The sequence below is a fragment of the Magallana gigas genome, chromosome 6 (assembly GCF_963853765.1).
Source record: "Magallana gigas chromosome 6, xbMagGiga1.1, whole genome shotgun sequence".
Taxonomy (NCBI): domain Eukaryota; kingdom Metazoa; phylum Mollusca; class Bivalvia; order Ostreida; family Ostreidae; genus Magallana; species Magallana gigas.
Genome location: NC_088858.1, coordinates 8,726,290 through 8,746,021, shown reverse-complemented (window position 1 = coordinate 8,746,021; position 19,732 = coordinate 8,726,290). Strand labels below are relative to the sequence as shown.

General features: G+C 32.8%; 4 protein-coding genes across 9 annotated transcripts; 1 reads left to right on the top strand and 3 right to left on the bottom strand.

Moving 5' to 3' along the window:
- Positions 1-818: 818 nt before the first annotated feature.
- LOC105323199 (protein rolling stone) lies at positions 819-9,294 on the bottom strand. Of its 3 annotated transcripts, none has more exons than XM_011422199.4 (5): positions 9,177-9,294; positions 3,448-3,682; positions 2,596-2,806; positions 2,253-2,369; positions 819-1,720 (listed from the first exon to the last, which is right to left on the bottom strand). In XM_011422199.4, exons 2-5 carry the CDS (start codon positions 3,658-3,660, stop codon positions 1,335-1,337), a joined length of 927 nt encoding a protein of 308 aa, XP_011420501.3. In that variant the 5' UTR covers positions 3,661-3,682; positions 9,177-9,294; the 3' UTR covers positions 819-1,334. The 3 variants fall into 3 exon arrangements, with proteins under 3 accessions (XP_011420501.3, XP_011420503.3, XP_065942517.1); XM_011422201.4 differs by lacking the exon at positions 9,177-9,294 and adding an exon at positions 5,365-5,504; XM_066086445.1 differs by lacking the exon at positions 9,177-9,294 and adding an exon at positions 5,086-5,212.
- LOC105323200 (uncharacterized) lies at positions 8,671-11,461 on the top strand. Its single transcript, XM_011422202.4, has 6 exons — positions 8,671-8,858; positions 9,356-9,573; positions 9,851-10,044; positions 10,266-10,363; positions 10,563-10,686; positions 10,802-11,461. Exons 1-6 carry the CDS (start codon positions 8,704-8,706, stop codon positions 10,862-10,864), a joined length of 852 nt encoding a protein of 283 aa, XP_011420504.2. The 5' UTR covers positions 8,671-8,703; the 3' UTR covers positions 10,865-11,461.
- A 152-nt stretch (positions 11,462-11,613) lies between these two features.
- On the bottom strand, positions 11,614-14,283 carry LOC105323198 (universal stress protein YxiE). Of its 4 annotated transcripts, none has more exons than XM_066088687.1 (4): positions 13,933-14,283; positions 13,366-13,446; positions 12,831-12,943; positions 11,614-11,901 (listed from the first exon to the last, which is right to left on the bottom strand). In XM_066088687.1, exons 1-4 carry the CDS (start codon positions 13,988-13,990, stop codon positions 11,881-11,883), a joined length of 273 nt encoding a protein of 90 aa, XP_065944759.1. In that variant the 5' UTR covers positions 13,991-14,283; the 3' UTR covers positions 11,614-11,880. The 4 variants fall into 4 exon arrangements, with proteins under 4 accessions (XP_065944759.1, XP_011420500.2, XP_011420499.3 ...); XM_011422198.4 differs by having other exon boundaries at positions 13,351-13,446; positions 13,933-14,267; XM_011422197.4 differs by having other exon boundaries at positions 11,614-11,905; positions 13,933-14,260.
- A 1,312-nt stretch (positions 14,284-15,595) lies between these two features.
- LOC105323197 (stress response protein NhaX) lies at positions 15,596-18,405 on the bottom strand. The gene is made up of 4 exons (XM_011422195.4): positions 18,173-18,405; positions 17,217-17,297; positions 15,961-16,073; positions 15,596-15,808 (listed from the first exon to the last, which is right to left on the bottom strand). Exons 1-4 carry the CDS (start codon positions 18,228-18,230, stop codon positions 15,611-15,613), a joined length of 450 nt encoding a protein of 149 aa, XP_011420497.3. The 5' UTR covers positions 18,231-18,405; the 3' UTR covers positions 15,596-15,610.
- Positions 18,406-19,732: the final 1,327 nt, after the last annotated feature.

Below are 19,732 nucleotides of genomic sequence, written 5' to 3'. Positions count from 1 at the left end.
ATGTACCGTTAATCAATAAAGCAATTGACTTTCAAGCATGTACTGAATTCATATAAATTGAATTCCCTCTGAAAAAAATCTGTTTGTTCTGTAATAAATTCTTCTGACTTCTCTGAGTTATCATTTCAGTATATATAGCAAAGGGAAAACTACTTAAATATGTCAATGTTAAATGAATTACAAGATGCACAATGAGATTACCCCCAGTAATTAAAAACTACATGTATTACCATAGTTACCAGGAGTAACTCAAATAACTAACAAATGCTGTAACACAATGCCCTATAGGTTTACATCAGAAAATAACAACATGAAAAAAAATATGACTATTAAAATATCAGTGTACATGTATCTTAAAGTTACACTGGTTTAATCTTTACTATCCAAACCAATCATGCAAATATCAAAAGAAACAAAATGACAGAGATTATCTTTCCTCACAAAAATTTTAACACATTGTGTAATTAAGATTCTTTCTATATATAATTAGTATGACACAATATTAAATAAAACGTCATAAACCTGAATAATTTGGAAAATAATGATCTTAAATATAAAGCATTTTTTGTAAATCATTTCAAAATCACAAAATTACTGTAGGCCTACATAATATTATCACCACATCTGTTCCTTACAAAAAAAATATAACAAATAAATCAAACATCAAAATATCAGACACATGCTATATGAATTTAGAAATAGTAAAACAAGGAATTCAAATTATGAGCAGGCTTTTGTTAAATGCATGTACATGTTTTACCCAATCACCATGCAAACGTGATTTCACAAAAAATCTGCAGAATGTTGGAAGTTGTGATACTGTGCTATAAATACCAAAGAAAATGTCAATTGCTGATCCTGCTTTACTACACTGTAAGATTGAAATATCAATTGGAATGTGAATTATGTAAAATAAAACTAGTCATTCTCAACATTTGTTGAGAGTTTTGGATCATATGGAAGTGGAGTATTTGGTCCTTTAATTTTTAAAATCAAATTTAACTACATGGCATTAATTTTTTTCTAAACTCATTCATTTTCATACATTTTCTGTTAAAGATCACAATTCTAATAATCTCAATTAAATTTACAATATGGCACCAATTTCTGTAAAGACAATGTAAAGCCTCAAACTCTTTACCCTGAATAATCATAACAATATTGATTTAGCGAATGTAGACTAACCTGCCACAGGAAAAAAAATTCTTACTGTATACAACATTCCATGTTCAATTACTAATATATATATAAATACAAACATCAAACTTAAACAAAAAAGTATTGACTGGCAAATCAGTACGCATAAATTGACCAGAAAGAAATACAAACTACATCTAATTCTCCTTAATATCTGCATCACATTTATGTCGTTTATCCATCACTTTCAGAAATCGATGCAAAAATACCCTTAACCTATATAGCAAGAAGAACATGCTGTGTATAACTGGGGCTACTATAAAACTAATAGCTACGATGTAATAGACTGCTTTAAGTGGGGATTCTCCATAGTTGAGCACTTTGTATATAAATGGTTCTCCATATTGATTGGTCCCTCCGAGGTACCAGTAGCAGACGGAGAAGGCACTATAAACCAATCCAAACGCCACACCATGGACCATGTGCAACATCCGCATCGGCATCCGAGTGATCCACAGATCCAGGAAGACAGCTGCAGCATTAGCACCATGTGTTGAGCAATTGATAAAGGTCACCCCAGAACCTGCAACATCAACAGAGAGTTGTATACTGTTTATTGTGTGTGTGGAGGGGGAGGGGGTTTTGTGTTGCAAATTTAGCAACAATTAAGTACAGTTAATATGTTTTAATTGTTATTTGGTCTTTTTTTCAATTTTACAGTTTTTTTAAAATACTGAACCAGTTATGAACAGTACTACATATGCTGAAATTCAACTGTGTGTTCTTATTTTTTTGCGATATAAATAAGAAAAAATAAATTAAAAAATTCTTGATACATGGGACGTCATAAAGACCTATTTTTCAAGATATCATCAATAGAGAGGATATCAGATCTAACCTTGCATTAAGCAATTGGATGTTTTATTTGATGAAACATATGCATGTCGTAATCAATCGTATGTATTGTAAATACATCAAACTTACTGTGTTACGAATGAAATGTTTGTTATGAATTAAAATTATCATTAGCATAAAAATTAATGAATAAAAATTATCATTAGCATAAAAATTAATCAAAGTATTCATCAGTTAAGACTGCATTCAAATCTACCCACCATCATAAGCGATAGTCCAGAACAAGAAGGTTACTATAGGAGCAGACCCTGCACTTAGGTTATACAACAGCCACTGACATTTGATTCTACGACTTCCTTTCAACTTTTCCTGAATATCTGTAAATCAGAATTTGTAATGTAAATTCCTTATAAGATGCTATTCTCTCTTTTTTTCATTAATGAATTACGTAGTACATGTACTTCTTTAAAATTATACATTGGTATTCTTTCAATTTTTCATCACATAACATTGCAACATTAATGTTTAAATACCAAACCAAATAAGGATTTAACAACTTATTGCACTTTGATGATTATCTTGCCCACATAAATGACAACTGACCATGATTGCGGTTCTTGAGTTGGATGAAGTGCCATACGTTGACGGCCCTGAGAATCTGGCAAGCGGTCAGGATGTAGAATGACCAGTAAGTAAGCATGATCAGCATTTTGGCTTTCAGTGTCCCTACGATGGCTGTGTAGAATACCATGAAGACAAAATAACACGCCATCAGTACCCGGTAGTATAAGTAGGGCCAGGGGTTGGTGCTCCACTGATGAAAAAAAAAATGTCAGCTGGTGAATACATGTACTTGTTTTTCAAGCTAAAAAAAATTAATCTTTTGAATCTCAACCAGAAATTTAAAAATTTTATACAGCTGCCGTGTATTTTATTTTTATTGCAAGGTTTACAATAAGGACTAGTTTAATATCTTATTTCAACTTAAAATTGAGATATTTAATATACAATATGGCCAAAAAAAAAATAATCAGAGGCAAATAATTTAACCTGATGCAGCAGGGCCTGAGAAATGAAACATTTTTTGTGGCTTTTACTGTAAATTGATGTATTTTAAATGCAACATTGGTTTAAGCAAGAATGTTTTATCACAGCTTTACAAGTTCATAGTTACAATTTATTTTCAATTCTAATGCAAAAATTGGTAGTCTGACATTGAAATTTAATCATCTTAATATATAGTGCTTTTGGTCAAGCATTAAAAAAAAAATCCATTATTTTTCACATAGGTTGAAGATCATATTGCAAAATGATTCATAATTACAAGAAACTCTAAAAAAAAAAAAAAAAAGATATTAATTACCAGTACATATTAAACAAAGTTTTCTAAGATACCTTGAATATTGCTAATAGAATTAAACAGCAGAACAGCTTAAATACACTGATTTCTCTAACCTGTGAGAGGAGGTAGTCCTCCGGAGAGTCATACTCCAAGTCATACTTGGGTTCGTAGGGCCTGATGTTCTTCAGCGAGCCCTCTCCATGTTGTCTCCCCTTCCTGTCGGTGAGGGAGAAGTAGGCGTACCGCGTGTAGGTCCCCACCGCTCGCCGGGCCACCCTCACCCCATCATTGGTCACATGGACAAACTTGGCCGCAACTTTAAACATGCTGGTGTCCCTGTCTCAAACTCTGAAACATACGAATGGCCAAGGTTATACTTTCCAAATAAGACTGAATAATTTTCTATATTACTGGAATAGATTACATAATTTTTACAAGGATGCTATGTCAGTGTATTTTTCTTTATCTACAAATATTACTGCTGAATCTAACGCTCTGTAAATGTCAAAATGGAAGCATACATTAATTTTTTTTATAACTGTTGTAAAAAATTTGACTAGTCAGAAGAATATCTACTTATGATGATGAATACCACAATGTGTTATTACAAAGAGACACCTATACATGTACTACTGAAACATACTTGGAACAACCATATAATGTGAACAGCAGTATCTAACCATTTTAACCTTATCTGTTCATATACCATGTACCATGTATTTACATCTGACATTAGGCATATCATAATTCATCCTATCAGTAACATGTATGATGAATCTATACATACCTGTACTATGTAATACAAATAAACAATGTTATGAAAAACAAATTAGCCAAGTCCTTTTAAATCAAATATTATTCAGAAGTCACTGAACATGGAAATTAAACACAAAATTTGGGTCACCGTCTCGGTCTGACATGTTTGTTTTGACAGGAACAACGTTACAGAGACAATATGCAGTCAAATTTAAATGTTCTCTATCCCAATGACCTAAATCATTAAATGACAGAACAAGTGTCTGACCAATCCTACTTTAATATTATTTTATTTATGGTTTATCGCTTTTGAGGCAAGTATTTACATCATTTTCAAAACAACATAAAGACATACACAAGGAAATCATTCAGGACATAGACAATTTTTGTTATTTGCTATATTATATATATATATATATATATATATCTATCTACCAATCATGATATATTTCAATATTTTAATATCTAAGTTATAACATTTTATGCATCTTATTCTACTGTAAATATCTTTAATATCAAAAATATTATTCTACTGTAAATATCTTTAATATTAAAAATAATATATTTCATTAAATCTACATGGATTATTCCTCCATAATATGCAGACACTCTCCTGAAACCAACAGATTCTCTTAGAAGTACATGTACTAGTTTATAAATAACAATCTAAACATTAGATTACATTTTTTATCCTTTTATACATTGATCAAATATTGATTCTGAAGTTAAGCTACTGTAAATTCCTGTTTGTCCACACATCAAAGAAATGCAGGCACAATACGTCTACCTTAAAAACATTTATAAACTAGTACAAGACATACCGGTATATCTTACCAGGCCAATGTCGTGCTCCAATGAGCAGTTAACAACGGTACATTTACATGTAAACAAATACTACCTATAGTAAACTAACTCAGTTTATGATAATCTCACAAATTCAGTTTATAAAAGTCTGGATAATACTGCTTCTCTCCTGTACAAGATTATGCACTTACCAGCCCAACCTATACAGTTTTGACATACAGTCTACAGAATGAATGTTTTCCTTTTTTTTAAAAAGACGCATATCTTCCAGGCATATTGCATGTCAATGCATGATGGTGTCTGTCCTGTTCATTAACACAACTTCCTCTATCACAAGTCTAGTAATGTACTATCATATGTATTTATAATCACATGAATTTTAACAGTTATCATCGTTACAAATACTGAAAAGAAATATATAATTGTAGATTTCAATAGATATACATGTATGTACATTTACATATACTCACTTGAAGACCTATGTAAATCGATTTCCTCAAGCTAATCAGAATTCTGTATGTATTAAATCACCCTGCACTGTTTGTTATACATGTATAATAAGAATATGGTGGATTTATAGGGTCTTTCTCCTTTGAATAAACAGATCTATAAATAAATCAAGCAAAATAATTGCACAAACAATGAATGATGTTGAATGAATGTGATGCAATATCTGTAGTTCATTGGACCAAAGTTCAAATACTGTCGAGTACTTTTCAAGTATTTTTCAAGTACATGAAGTGTATGTGTACAAAGTCCAAACTGTAATTGTATGGTTTTTTAAATTATCAAAGCTCTGTTGACTTACATGTGGTTATGAATAATTCTAAAGATAATCAACCAGCTACATAATGTACATTGAAAATCAATTCTTTATCTATATCCTCATATCATGTCATATGACTATATACATCAAACCATGTGTGCTTCAACAGATTTTGTGAGACAAGAGGGACTGTTACATTTTTCTTTAAAATTCATAGAGATTGATGTATTATTATAAAAGATACAGGATGTCCCAATCATGCCATGTATATATTTATGATATTTATTTCATTTAAAAGGTACACGTAAATATTATTCCGACAATATATATCTATCATTGCAAACAACATTTTCACTATACTCTGTCCCGAGTTTTTGCTTCCACCAATTTTCGCTTGATATTTCGATAATCATAAATACCTTTGAATTCAAACTACGTTAATCCACTAATATGAAAAATGTCCAGATTATCTGTTTTGAAAACGCCCCCTCTACCACTTCAGGTTTTAATACACATCCCAAAATAGAAAGTCTACGGGGATTCTGAATTGCATCAGCCATTAATAAGCCCGGATGATAACGTTGAAAAATTGTGCGAGGTGTCCCGAGACGTACTTCCAAATGGAGAAAAGATGTAAATATTTCCATTATAAATCTCCGTAAGAATTTTGTTTTCGTCCCTGTGAATTTTTATGGGTGAAAAATATAATTTGTCAATGAAGATATCTTGGATATTTTCCCTTTTATCGATTTCAACAGCATTTCTTTCACAGGTATGTGTATTTTTATTAAAAATCATCAAAAAGTGATGGAAGCAATAACTTGGGGAAGACTATAGTACGATATTGTTTAGGAAACACTTAACTTGCAAAAATACGCAAACCAAGACCAACAGAGAGAATAACTGGTAGCAATTAGCAAACCAATGGGTACTCATTTACTAAAACGTGTAGGGTACACACATTCATTGATAGGACACTATCAAAACTCATTTTTCTTTTCACATGTACTGACATGGTTTGCGATCCCCTCTCATCTAGTCTGAAAATACATCCCCTCTGTTGGAATTCATAATAGTAATTGATGGTGACAATTTAATCATTGACCAATGTGACAGGAAGTTGCCTATTTATATGACTATTTAATATCCAATCCCAGTTTTCATAAAAAATTGTGCGTTCAATAAAAACAAGTTTAAGGACGTTGTTTACTCAGGGTTTGAGTTCTCAAATTCGGATTGTTATAAAGTTAAATGTCATGAGTAAAATTTGTTCTAAACACTAAAAGTGTTTATGAAATGAATTATTATTGACAAACCATTTGATATTTTTACTATATTATGGAATTAGGCTCAAACAAAGTTGGACTTTAAGCAAAACAGGAAATTCGGAATAAAATTTTCAGATTTTGTTTTCACTGAAATTTTTTTGGTAGTACTGTAATATTCAAAGTTAAGATTTTATGTTAATCAACATAATTTTGCATATTTTCTGTTGGTTTTATCGCACTTTTTCGTTTAGATATTTGAATGGCACACACTACAAAAATATTGAAAAATGCTTTAAAATGATAAAAGACACTATATCTCAAAATTTTGATCATTGACCTTATATAACTTTTATGCCCGTAGAGTAAGGTCAATATACCTAGTTTAAAGCTATAAATGTTTTGGTATCATCATCATTCAGTTTTTTGTAAAATTGAATCAAAAAAGGTAAGGAATTTGAAAACTGACAGAGGAAATTGAATCAAAAAAGGGAAGGAAATTGAAAACTGATAGAGGAAATTCGGACTGGAATATTCATAAAAATTGTGAATGAAACTTTCTGTTTTGTGTCTGTTTAGTGTCACTGCACTTCATAAACTGTACTTCATTTTTAAAAGAATTTATCAATTTGTATTATTTTAACAATTAAGAAAATTTCAATCCTAGTGTAAAATTTTTAGGGACATTTCTTAAATTTTCAAAAAATATTCAATGGTCATTATCTCAAAAAGTAGGTCATTGACCTATTTTTTTGAAAGTGAAAAATAGCACTACCATGATAGGTCTTTAACACACAGTATCGGATGCGTTCGCCCTATCCACATGATCGCCTTAGTCTGTTCGCTCTACTTCGCTCTAATTACCGTTCGCCCAAATAATTGTTTGCATTAAACCTCGTTCGCTCCTTATTTATGAATAAACAATATTATAAATTATTTCATTTACTTTTAACTTAAAACTTGTTAACTTTTATTAATTATTCATATATAATATGTTTTTCTTTCATAAAAAACGACGTAATTGGTATACGTTAATTGCAAGATTTTATTGCCGTACATTGTCGATAACCGTCTCCTTGTCTTTATAATGATTCGCTTGGTGTTTTTAAACAATTAAAGAATTTGAGACTTTTATTGGCTCATTCAGAAGCTTAGCAGATGATTATCACCTATTCTATCTTTAAAGAATTTACATAACACAATCCTTTGATCTCTAAATGAGATATATACGGAAATGGAACATGTAACTGTATTAAACTACTGTCAACCATGGTGATTATTATGTAGAAGTAGAAAGGGCGGTATTGTTTTTATTAATTATATATGTATCTTTCAAAATGTTTAAATTGACCAGCATACACAAAAATATATAAATTAATTAATCCTATATAAAATTAAGGCGAACGGACACAGTGCGAATGGCGTCAAGAGCGAACGGACCTAGGGTGAACGAAAACTAGAGCGAACGGCGTCAAGGGCAAACGCGTTTTAGAGCGAACGAACAGCCAATCTTAACACACAATATATGGTTTTTCATTATCATCAGTGGAATTTATTTTCATTCTGAGTAAACGTATACCTTAATACCAGATGATTCTTGAAAATTCAGCTTTAACGGTACATTATGTGTTCTGGCTGCCACAGGTAACAGAGAGATATTTGATTAAATGAACCATACCTTAAGTCTAAAGCATATTCTTTTTAAAAGAACACATTTGAAATTTCCCGCCATATTATGACTCCATTTTTCATTTGAAGCGAGTCACGGGATTTGTCACATGCCAAGGTTCAATATGAAATCTCTTGGTTTTATCAGCAAATATACACACTGGACTTTTCTTTATTGTTTCCTCGTTAATTTAAGTGCAGCAATCGGAGCAGACCTGACATGCAGCGGACCTCTAGGATATAATGTTACACCTCTATCTACAGGGTACGGTATGGTAAACATGGTAAAGAAAAAATAACAACCCCGGAAAATGTTTATGGTAGGCCCTAATCGTCTTCTCTCTTTTAAAACCCCTACCTCAGCTATGTTTTAAGACGAAATAGCGAATTTTGAATAATTATATCCATGAAACACAAGAAATATACAGTCAAAACGTGATCATAGGATTTTAATTTTATACCAGGCTATAGGCCTATTCGGGGTGTACATGGGTCCATATCGGTTGAAAATGGCTCTTTCAGCAATTTACATGCAATATTTTTTAATATCATTTATGAGCTCTGTAATTGGAAGTGTAATTACCTCTCAGTAAGTCCGTTCACATCTCTATTTATAGAACAGTAAGCTCTTGTCGAATGTCCTCCATGAATGTTGTTGTTGTATGGTAAATCACGTGATACTGTGTGGGTGCGACGTAAAGTCGCGTAAAGTTATACGAGTTACTCCGCTTTCAACATACATATCATATATATTTTTTATAGGACATGGACCTATGCAGGAGTGAACCAGAGCTGTCTTGCTGGACCGAACATCAATGTTACCTGTAAAATTACGTTGTCGTTTTGCAATAAGATACCTACAATATGCAGTGGATCGTCAAGTGCTTGTGTGCAGGCATCCAATTTTACAGGAAAAAACGACACCGCGGTATTCTCAATTGGCAATTACACACAGGACCCATTCTCCCATGCTGCAAAAGGTATCTAAAAATCTCAACCCAAAAAAAAAATTGATCATTGGATAGTCCATCTACTTCCATTTTGTTCTGTATTTTGTTTCCCCATGTTCATGGAGTAATTAATCTACTTAATACTGCATTTAATAAATATTTTGCTAGTATTTTATAGTCCTGAAATAAATGATTTATGGCAAACTATAATAACTAGTTCTATGGGGAAACAATTGATGGTATAATTCAATAATTTCTTGGTATTTAGAATGAAAATTTGTTTCCAAATTGTAAAATTTGTTTTTAGGTGACAAAATCATTGCAACGTTGGACTCGGTTTCATATACTACCAGCAACATCACATATAATTTGACAACTGTTGTGGAGTTGACATGTAATCTACAAGCTGTGTGGAAGCCTAATGCTGCAGGAGCAACCATTCCGAAGATAGCCAATCTAATGTCTAATCTTTCTTGCTCGAACACTACCCTTAAATGCCAGGTCAGCAAACCAATAAACTAATTAAAATTACATTTTGTAAAATACCGTTACTTAATAAAATTTGGATTATCTAACTTGGTAGTTACCGTTGAAGATAATGGTATGCAATTATTTTATGTATTAATTGGTTTCAAAGTAAAACATTATGTACACTATAAAAGCTGCCTCAGTGTATAACTCGACAATGCTAATACCTGGTAAATTTAAATTTGTCATAACAGTACAAGATATCGGCAGAGTATGATGGGGCATGCATAAATCTGGTCCCTCCCGCGACTTTTGATACCAGCCTCAGTGCAGGGACTGTCCTTATAATTATGTGAGTATACAGACTCCTGCTAGATCTATTCAATTGTCTTCCCATGTCTTATCTCTCTCTCTCATTTTCGCTCTCTCTATCTCTCTGTCTCACTTTCTCTCTCTCTCTCTCTCTCTCTCTCTCTCTCTCTCTCTCTCTCTCTCTCTCTCTCTCTGAGAGTTGATAAACCTTTGGTTATAAAAAAGCCAATTCTCCTCAGATTTTTTGTGAGCATCAGCATCTACTGTATCTTTGGGTGTGCCTGTAACTTCACGAGGGGACACAAAGGACAGGATCTGATACCCCACTCTGCGTTCTGGATAGACCTTCCCGTGCTTATAGCCGTGAGTTGTCTGTAGTAATGCTGAAATGTTGAACTCTCTTTTTCTTCATTCAACTAAAACTGATTGATGAATATTACAGAATGTCATGTTAAATTGACTCTTTGAACTTTTGCAGGATGGAATGATCTTCACCTTCAGCTGCTGCAGACAAGAGTCCTCCGCCTATGACAGTATATAGCAGAATGTCTCCTTTGAGATGTTTGTGTTTCATATACTCAAGCTTGGAATGAAAGGTGCCCAGTAAGATGTTTGAATGATATAAACATTAAACACAAGATATAAAGGAGAGATGTTTGTATGAAAACTCATCATTTCATTCCAGTAGCACTTCAGATGTTGTTGTTAAACTGTTTCAATAACAGGAATAATTTGATGTTGATATGAGGGTTATTTACATGAAAGAGAGGGAGAGAAAGAGAGAGAGAGATGACAGGAGAGAGATTTTTTTACTGTGCATTAATCTGTGGCACACAGTTTTACTTTTGAATTAAGACTAATGGTATTAAGACACTTGAACTTGTGCAGAAGCTTAGCATTTTTGTTTAACTATGATAACTATTATTTTTATAACACTACGTGTAACTGTTTACTATCATCTTGCTTAACGATGGATCTGGAATAAAACCATGCATAATATCACTCAAACATATTGTCAACAGAGTATGTTTTTGAATTACGTCGAAAAGTTAAATTCCTTATATTTTTTACAGTAAACAGTGATTGTTATTTTATTACTTCTCATATTAAATTTTGTAATAAAACAGTTTTCATTGATGTCTTTATTTAAACATCATTTGTTAAAGACTATAGTTATCTTTTTAAAAGTGACCTTTAAAAACATGTAAAAATGGAAAATTGTAAATGAAGAAAGCATCAAATTCATTATTGCAAAAATTTTTAAATCGGGATAAATCAAAGACGTGAACACACAGATCATATTTATTCAATCAATAAATAAATTCAGTATTTGTTAACACAAGAAAATTAAATGATCGAGACACATTCACGGAACTTCTGTCGCCCTTTTTTCGTATTTACACAGTGCTACTGGTACGGGGGAGTGATGGACTACAAAGTTACTGACACTCCCCATCAATGTCCGCCTTATCCTCCCGAAACCACGTGATCCAATAACGATCATGGACGCGTTTACTTCTCTGGCTTTTGATATTATGGCGACCCCTGGGATGCCCTCTAGTCGGATAACTTCACCTTCTAACTGAAAAATTGCAGAGTTTGAGAAGGAAAAAAACCAAAAATAATAAAAAACAAAGTAATATAAATCTCCTTTCCACCTTTTAAAACCAATAAATACTAGTATTTCTTTTTCAAAATAACCTTTCAATACACGTATTGCTTTTGTTTACGTTTTCAATGTTGCAGGAAATATCCAGTTTTAGACCCAAAATGAATGTGTTAAATGTTAGAAACTGTATATTTATGCTTAAAATGATTAAGAAGATAGACAAATCAGCTTGAAAAAGATTTTTTACTGGTATATTTAACCTATGTAAACAAAAACAGGGCACGAGCCTTGTTTATATGACAAAGAATTGTGAGTCCTGTGTATTGCTTATAACTCTACGACTGACACGCAAATTTTATTTGGTCATTAGAGATGCATTCGTAAAGCATTATAAATAATAAAAACAGAAAAATAGAATTTGACAAAATTCGTGACCATGCCCCTTTAAATTCTAACTTTACAACATGACTACGTAAGTGTGAAGCATCTGTGTAGTACTAGCCATTCAGCGCCACCAAGGAAATATAAAGAAATGCGAATGTATATTAATATAATGTATTGATTCCTTCAAGGCTCGTTATGGCTTTCTTAAAATCGGGCGTTGGAGTAAGCCGATCTACCCACCCTTATGATCTTCACGGGCAACGAAATAGATTAAGGAATAAGGAATACGTTTGCGAGACTTTCAGTGCCTAAATTAAGGGGGGGGGGGGGAGCTTAAAAATTCATGTTTAAGTAACTGTAGGAAAAGGTCAATGCTTTGTGCTTAGATTCGTAAAAAGTCCGAAGTTTTTCACCGTTACAGGGAGCGTCGAATAACCTCGACAGGGCGTTCAATAACAGTCAGTATAAATAGGAATAGCTAAGAGTGACTCTCTCTTTTCTACTATACTCTAACCTGATTCTCTATCAGGAGGGACTCTATATCATTCAGAGTTGACAGTATCCGTTTTTCATCTTCTTGTAACAAACCCTCAATGACGTCAAACCCCACCTGGGTAATCGACAGAACTGTAAATGTAAAATAGTGCAAAAAGGTTACACAATCTAAATCATAAATTCAATTTTGATTGAATACCAATTATACAGCATAATTTTAATCTTTTAAAGGTGGTATGGGGCACTTTTAAGTTTCAATTCAGTTCAAAATAAATAATGTTTCAAATCTACAAATAATGCAATTTCTGAACAAAATATGCATTTTGAAAGTTCTTATTTACAAAGGTAAAATTGTAAAAATCCTAATCAGTTTTGAACACGTGACTTTTAGATCTATATTTAACTTTTACCAATTGCGCTTGTTAGACAAACAAGCGTGTGGGAAAAAAAATACAAAATAGAAGTTAATTTTCACAAAATGAGGGTGTCCCATTCCACCTAGATAATTTGTTTTTATGATAATGCCCTATCCCCTCTACCGCCAGCGGACTCGCCTCCAGAATCCACCCCCGTGTATTCGGCACACAGAGCCGCTATCACATATTTGTCCGCCTGGTGCAACGTCTTCACGTATTCTGCAACGAACAAACGAAACGGGATGTTTTATTCCCTAATATATTCAAGAATTTTTTTTAAATATTGAGTTTAAATTTTGAAGCACTGTAGAATGTTCTTGGAACATTTTCATAAAGACTGATATATTCAAAATATTATCATTTTAAGCACATCAGCTCTATATTAAAGTTTTGATTTTTATGGCACATTAAATATCCCACCAAACAGTTGAAAATTGTGTGGGTTAGCGTTTGGAAAATGAATTGAATTTTGATTGACTATTGCTATTTTGGGAGATTTCCTCGTATCTTTTATTGATCTTTTTCTTGAGTGTAGTACAAAATTTACTTTATCGTCTGCTATCATGAATGTTCTTGCTGTTATTTTAACAATCAAACCATCCGGTATATTGTCCGTTTAATCCACCCTTTTTTCACATAATAGTTGTACATAAGATTTACAGTCTCAACAGTGGTTATAAATCAATAAAAAAAACATATATTTACGGTTAAACGCAAACACAGACTGCTTGCTACCGTCCATTGCTATTAACACGTTCTTCATCGGGCTTATTTTTAAGTTTTACCTGGAATCTGCGTCTTTAAATTTCATTTTGATGGCGGTGCATTATTTCACGTGTTATCTATTTATGTGTAACACAATTTAATTGACATCACTGATAACTACTATCTGTTTTATCTTTAACTCATCGGTGTACTTTAGCTCAATCTAAAAAAAGAGAGAAGACATTGCCCTCAGCCGTGATGATGCCCATAATACAGTGTACCATTGCATAAAACTCAGCTGTTTCCAACCATCCAACCAATAATTCAGTAAGAACTGATCCCCCCCCCCCGCCCCCGATATTTTACTTTTAAGTCAATAGAGGATGAAGCCAAGGAGATCCTGTCTCACCATACATTTTTAATCCATGTGTTCATAGAATGCATTAGATGTTGCAAACATTCAGACGTATACAATAGTAGCTATTTTTTTTTCAAAGTCTAAACCATCTGGATTGGGTCAAATATTCGCTGTTTGGCATAACCTATATATAATGCCAGTCTTGATAGCATTTAAACGTTTTAAAATTAATTATGTACAAAAGGAAATTATTTATTGGGAACAAAGAAATATTAAACCACTTGTCAAAAGAACAGTTATTTAATCACCTCTTGTCTTATATTACATTTGTAATTCTAACTTTACCATAATTATGTGAAGCAATTCTATAAAGTCTGAAATTACATAATAAAATTGCTCAAAACACAATGGTTCAAAATTATGATGAGTGGTGCAAACAATAATTTGCATTTGAAGACCAACTTCATTCGGCCCAGAATACTCATAAAATCAGCAGAAAGTAAATTATTGCTGTTGGATCACAATGCTGTTACAGAACGTGCTATCATACTTTTGCATATTTTGAATAGAAGTTCATCCGATTTCAAGGATCTTATAAGTTAATTTTAAACTGAATTTATGAAGGACTCTTCATTTTGCAAAACTGGCCTAGAATCAACCCACACATAATTTCGTTATAGGAGTATGTACCTAAAGACGTGTCATCATTTGTTACTTGCACTATTGGTTAAAAATGTATGATAATTTTCTGTAGAAAAAATGGAGGAAAAAATGGGCAAGAAATTTGTGATGGCCAAGAAAATATTTTTTAAATTATTATTAAGTCAATATGTATATTCTATTTTAAGACTTGTTTTAAGAGTCTTGTAAGCTTTTTTCCTATCGTAATCGCTAGTTAGAAGTATTTAAAGTTGATGGTAGGATAAGAGCAGAATAAATCCTTAATGATCGCAATTTTTACAATAAAAATACCACAAAACAACAATACTACATATAACCCTTACGCACACACAAAAAAACCCTCAGAACTTTTATATATCGAATATATTTTTGTAATTATATCAAAGAAGTAAATTAAGGGAAATGCATATAAAAGGACAATATTGCCCTTGACACCAATACAATCACTGCTGATTCATTGAGTGAGGTAGAACTCACGACCTACCACAATCAAGGTATCAAACATCTTAACTGTTAAGATATGTAAAACAAGGTCTTTGGCAAAAAGTCCATGAAGAAGAAATGCCATAAGCCAAAAACTATAGTGAATGAATAAATAAATGAATAATTAAACACACAATAAGCTTTCTAGCTAGATTTTTAAGATTTTATTTTACAAATCATGACTGGTACGTGCGAATGATGAAGGACATATTCACTGACGCTTCCTAGAATAGTCCGTCTAATTGTTCCAAGACCACGTGACCCCATCACAATCATGGCTGCCTGGACCTCCTCTGCTTTTGCTAGAATGGACGTCTCGGGCTGTCCCTCCAGTCTGACAACTTCACCGGATATCTGTAGTGGAGAATACCATGAAAAATATTGAGTTATAAGCGTGTAGGTTTTATGAAATAATGTCAGCTTTATGGGGTTTTGTTCTTGTTCAAACGATATCTATAATGTAAATTCTTTCAAACATAGTGAAACCAATGAATCATGGAAAATACCTTGTTTTCTGCAAGAAGAGCCTCCATATCATTCAACACAGATAATATTCTTTTCTCATCTTCTTCAAATACTTTTCTTATCTTCTCTTCGTCCTTTGTACTGGTTATCAATTCTAAGCACAACAATGACAGACTTTAAAGATAGAATAACTATATAACTGTATTAGTTTTCTAAACAATACAAAAAAGTTGTATATGGTATGTCTTAAATATAGGAAAAGAATGACAGCCTGCAAATCTGGATGATAAAATGCATCCTTGTTCAAATGGTATAACTGCTATATTTTCCCGATACTATAGTATACAGTTGTTGACTGGGGTCGAGGGCAACAGTTGATCTGTCGGACCGGCTCGCAAACTGTTGCCCAAGGCCGAAGGCCGCGGGCAACAGATTGCGAGCCGGTCCGACAGATCAACTGTTGCCCGAGACACAGTCAACAACTGTTTTGTTATACCCCTTCTAATCAATAACACGTTTTCGCGGAATGTGACGTCACCGATCAACAGTCTTTTTTAACAGTCGATTTTAACAGTTCCAATCTAACAGTTCCAGTCAAACAGTCAAAATGCTGGACTTTTTTTCGTATAGAGTTTTATAGTAATGTTTTACATGGCGTATAACAATACAGTATACATTTCATTGTCATAAGAAAGAGATATTTCACATCCACTGGTGTTATTTGCAGCATCATACGTGTACAAATATATTTATTCTTTGAGTCAACAACAGACTGCTTAGTTTAGGTCACTTTTTTGGGCATAGTTTTTACCAATAATCTACGAAAAGCAGTACACTGTTATTACGTAACAATCCTCACCCAATACCTCGTACACCAACAGTTTGTCTGTCTATAAATCTCGGGACAAGTAACGAAGTTAGCTATCAAGTCGAAAGAAAAGATTTTAAAAGTGGTCTGCGTAGTGTGTCAAATCGTAATAATAGGAGCTATAAAACTTTTATGAGTTAACTTTTGATCTTAGTCTCCCTTTTTTGTAGAATAGTGTATGAGGCGCCCTTTAAGTATTATTGTGATTTAGGAATATCACCTAATCGAATTGGTGATACTATAGTATCACATATCTAGTATCACATATCCAAATACGTAATATTACATATTAAATATAAAAAACTTGATACTGCGTATTCGAATTAGTGACACATTTGAATAGGCGATTTTTTTTCAGTTTGCATTCATACACTATATATTTAATATATTGCACGTAACTCTATTGTACGTGACTCTAAAAACGCTTACCTTCCGGATTAGTGATGGTGTAATGGACGCAGTGCGCTGCTATGACGTAATTGTCATCTTGATGAAACTTCTCTGCATACTCTTCATTCATAAATGAAATTTTAAAAAAAGTTAAAAACGCGATATCAAAACAGCATATCATTTATCCCTTTACAATCCCTATCTCGGATAAAGATAAGTTTGTTTAAAATCCGGCAAATTAGGGTCATTGCTCTTAATGATATTCCCCCCTCAGATGATAACAATTTGCAAGTTAAAAAATGTTCAATTTTCTATTCTTCTTGATCTTCACTCAAATACACAGCAATATCAGTAGTGTAAAGCAGAGAATATCTTGTGATTTTTGTGTGATATTGTTATAAGAGTATAACATACACCAGGTTTAAAATCTTGGGCGTCAAAGGTGATAAAATAACTTTTATTTCTTTTTACTTAATTTGAAACCCTAAGCTACGTGTATATCGATAAAAAAAACCAAGTATTTTGTTCAGATTTAGCATAAAATTTCATACTGCATTTGAATAAAAGAAATGATTGTGTGCATACTTCCTTGTTGTGTGTACACAAATAAGTCATCCTACTGTATATTCATATTCTTTCATTGGGGGGGGGGGGCATCTTCAGTAGCCAAGTGTCCGATTCGTTTTTCTCATCTTGATGAGAAATGAAGGGAAATGAAGATGGGAGATGAGAAAAATGAATCAGAAACTTGGCTAGCTAGCGTAGATGGAGTGGTAAAGGCAATGTGCAGCTCGAGAGGCAGAACATAAAATTGTAATGTTTAAAATAGCATAAATAAGTAAGTTTTGTATTTTCAAGATAACTATCGATTTCTTAAAGTGTACCTATCTTATCTATAACTTAATAAGTACGAAGTTTTATCTTAAATGAAAGATGAGAAGATGAACAACCCATTGAGGACTAAATATTGAATTAAAACTTTCACCACAACTCACGTTTAAAGGCGTATAAAGAATTTTCGCTGCTATCCATCGCAATAAGAATTGTCCTCATTGTTGTATCCTTCCTACAACCCCGACAATTATTGAAATGATAAACAATGTTATCTGTTATCTAACGACATCGTTTGCCATAAATCAGTAAATATCCGCTCGATTTGAAAGTCTGTAATTTGAACGTCTGTAACAAACATATCCGGGTCACTATGGTAGAGGAAACGGGAGGGGTGTATAGACCTTGAAAAGTTTGTCAAAATCAGATTGACACTTTTTATAATATTTTCTTTAGTGGACAACCATTATGCATTTTTTACTTCAGTTTGGTATTTAAACGTGCCTTGTTGAATACTACCCCTTCATGTCAGAGGAAGGTAAATTACGACATTATTCTGTTTACCGAAACGAACATTAAACATTTCGTTCTTTTTAGATAGGTCTTTGTTGTGGAATTTCTGGCCCAGGGGCCATAAAACTTAGACGAGCTCACTTTTGATCTCAGTCTTTTTCACCATATATTCCTTTTGTAAAAGTGAGACTGAGATCAAAAGTGAGCTCATCTAACTTTTATGGCCCCGGGGCCTGGACCCCTGCGCTTTCTGACCAGATGTGCCATTCGTTGATGTCTACATTAAAATCTATCTCTCTGAAGTCTGGGAGCACGTGTCATATATTAAAAGTTGAGTGGAGAAACAGTTTATAAGTATTGAAATTGTATCGTGGTATACTCATTCTAAAAAGAAAAAATATACATTACAGACTGATTGTTCATGAAAAAATTGAGTTTTTTTTTTAATCATGGAACATGTATTAATTAAATTATCATAACCATTTTCAATTACTAGCATTAAGGAGAAAGAGACAAATTCTTCGATTTTTTTCTTGATTGTTTTCTTCTTCGGTGTCAAATATGGGCAAAGGAAAAAAAGAACAAGAACGGTCTACTGTTCAAATTTACATTAACAATTGAGCCCATGAAAAAATGGGTTTGAGGTTTGATTTACGGTAATCAAAACTTTGAAACCTTAAAACTCATGTAGGATGTGATATCTAGAACGATGTTGCACATGGCTGTAAAAATACATATCAAAGTCTTGTGTCTATTTTAGTAGCCAGAAGAAATCAATTCTTTCTAATTGCCTCTATAATATCAACATCGGCAAACCTCGGTAAAGGAGAAACTGCGATTCAAGGTGACCTTGAAATAATCGTTAAGGTCAGAGGTCAATGGTTCATGTCTCCTCGATAAAGAATTAAAGAGATATTATTCTTTGAAAATTCATTATTACTAAGCTATGGCAAATATTATTTTTTGCAGTTCAATCGTCAAAGCCCTTTTAAAATGTATGGAGCAATCCATTTGAATAGGGTAATGTTACTCAGGTGAATGACGGGGCCCCTGGGCCTCTTGTTTTTTAAATGCTATACTAGTACAGCATATATTTCACTGATACATTCACATGCTATGTGCAGTGATATTTTTCCTACATTTATTTAATATAGATAATAAAGAAACCTAGAAACAATCAAAAATTTATTTTTTATGCATAAAATGGTTTA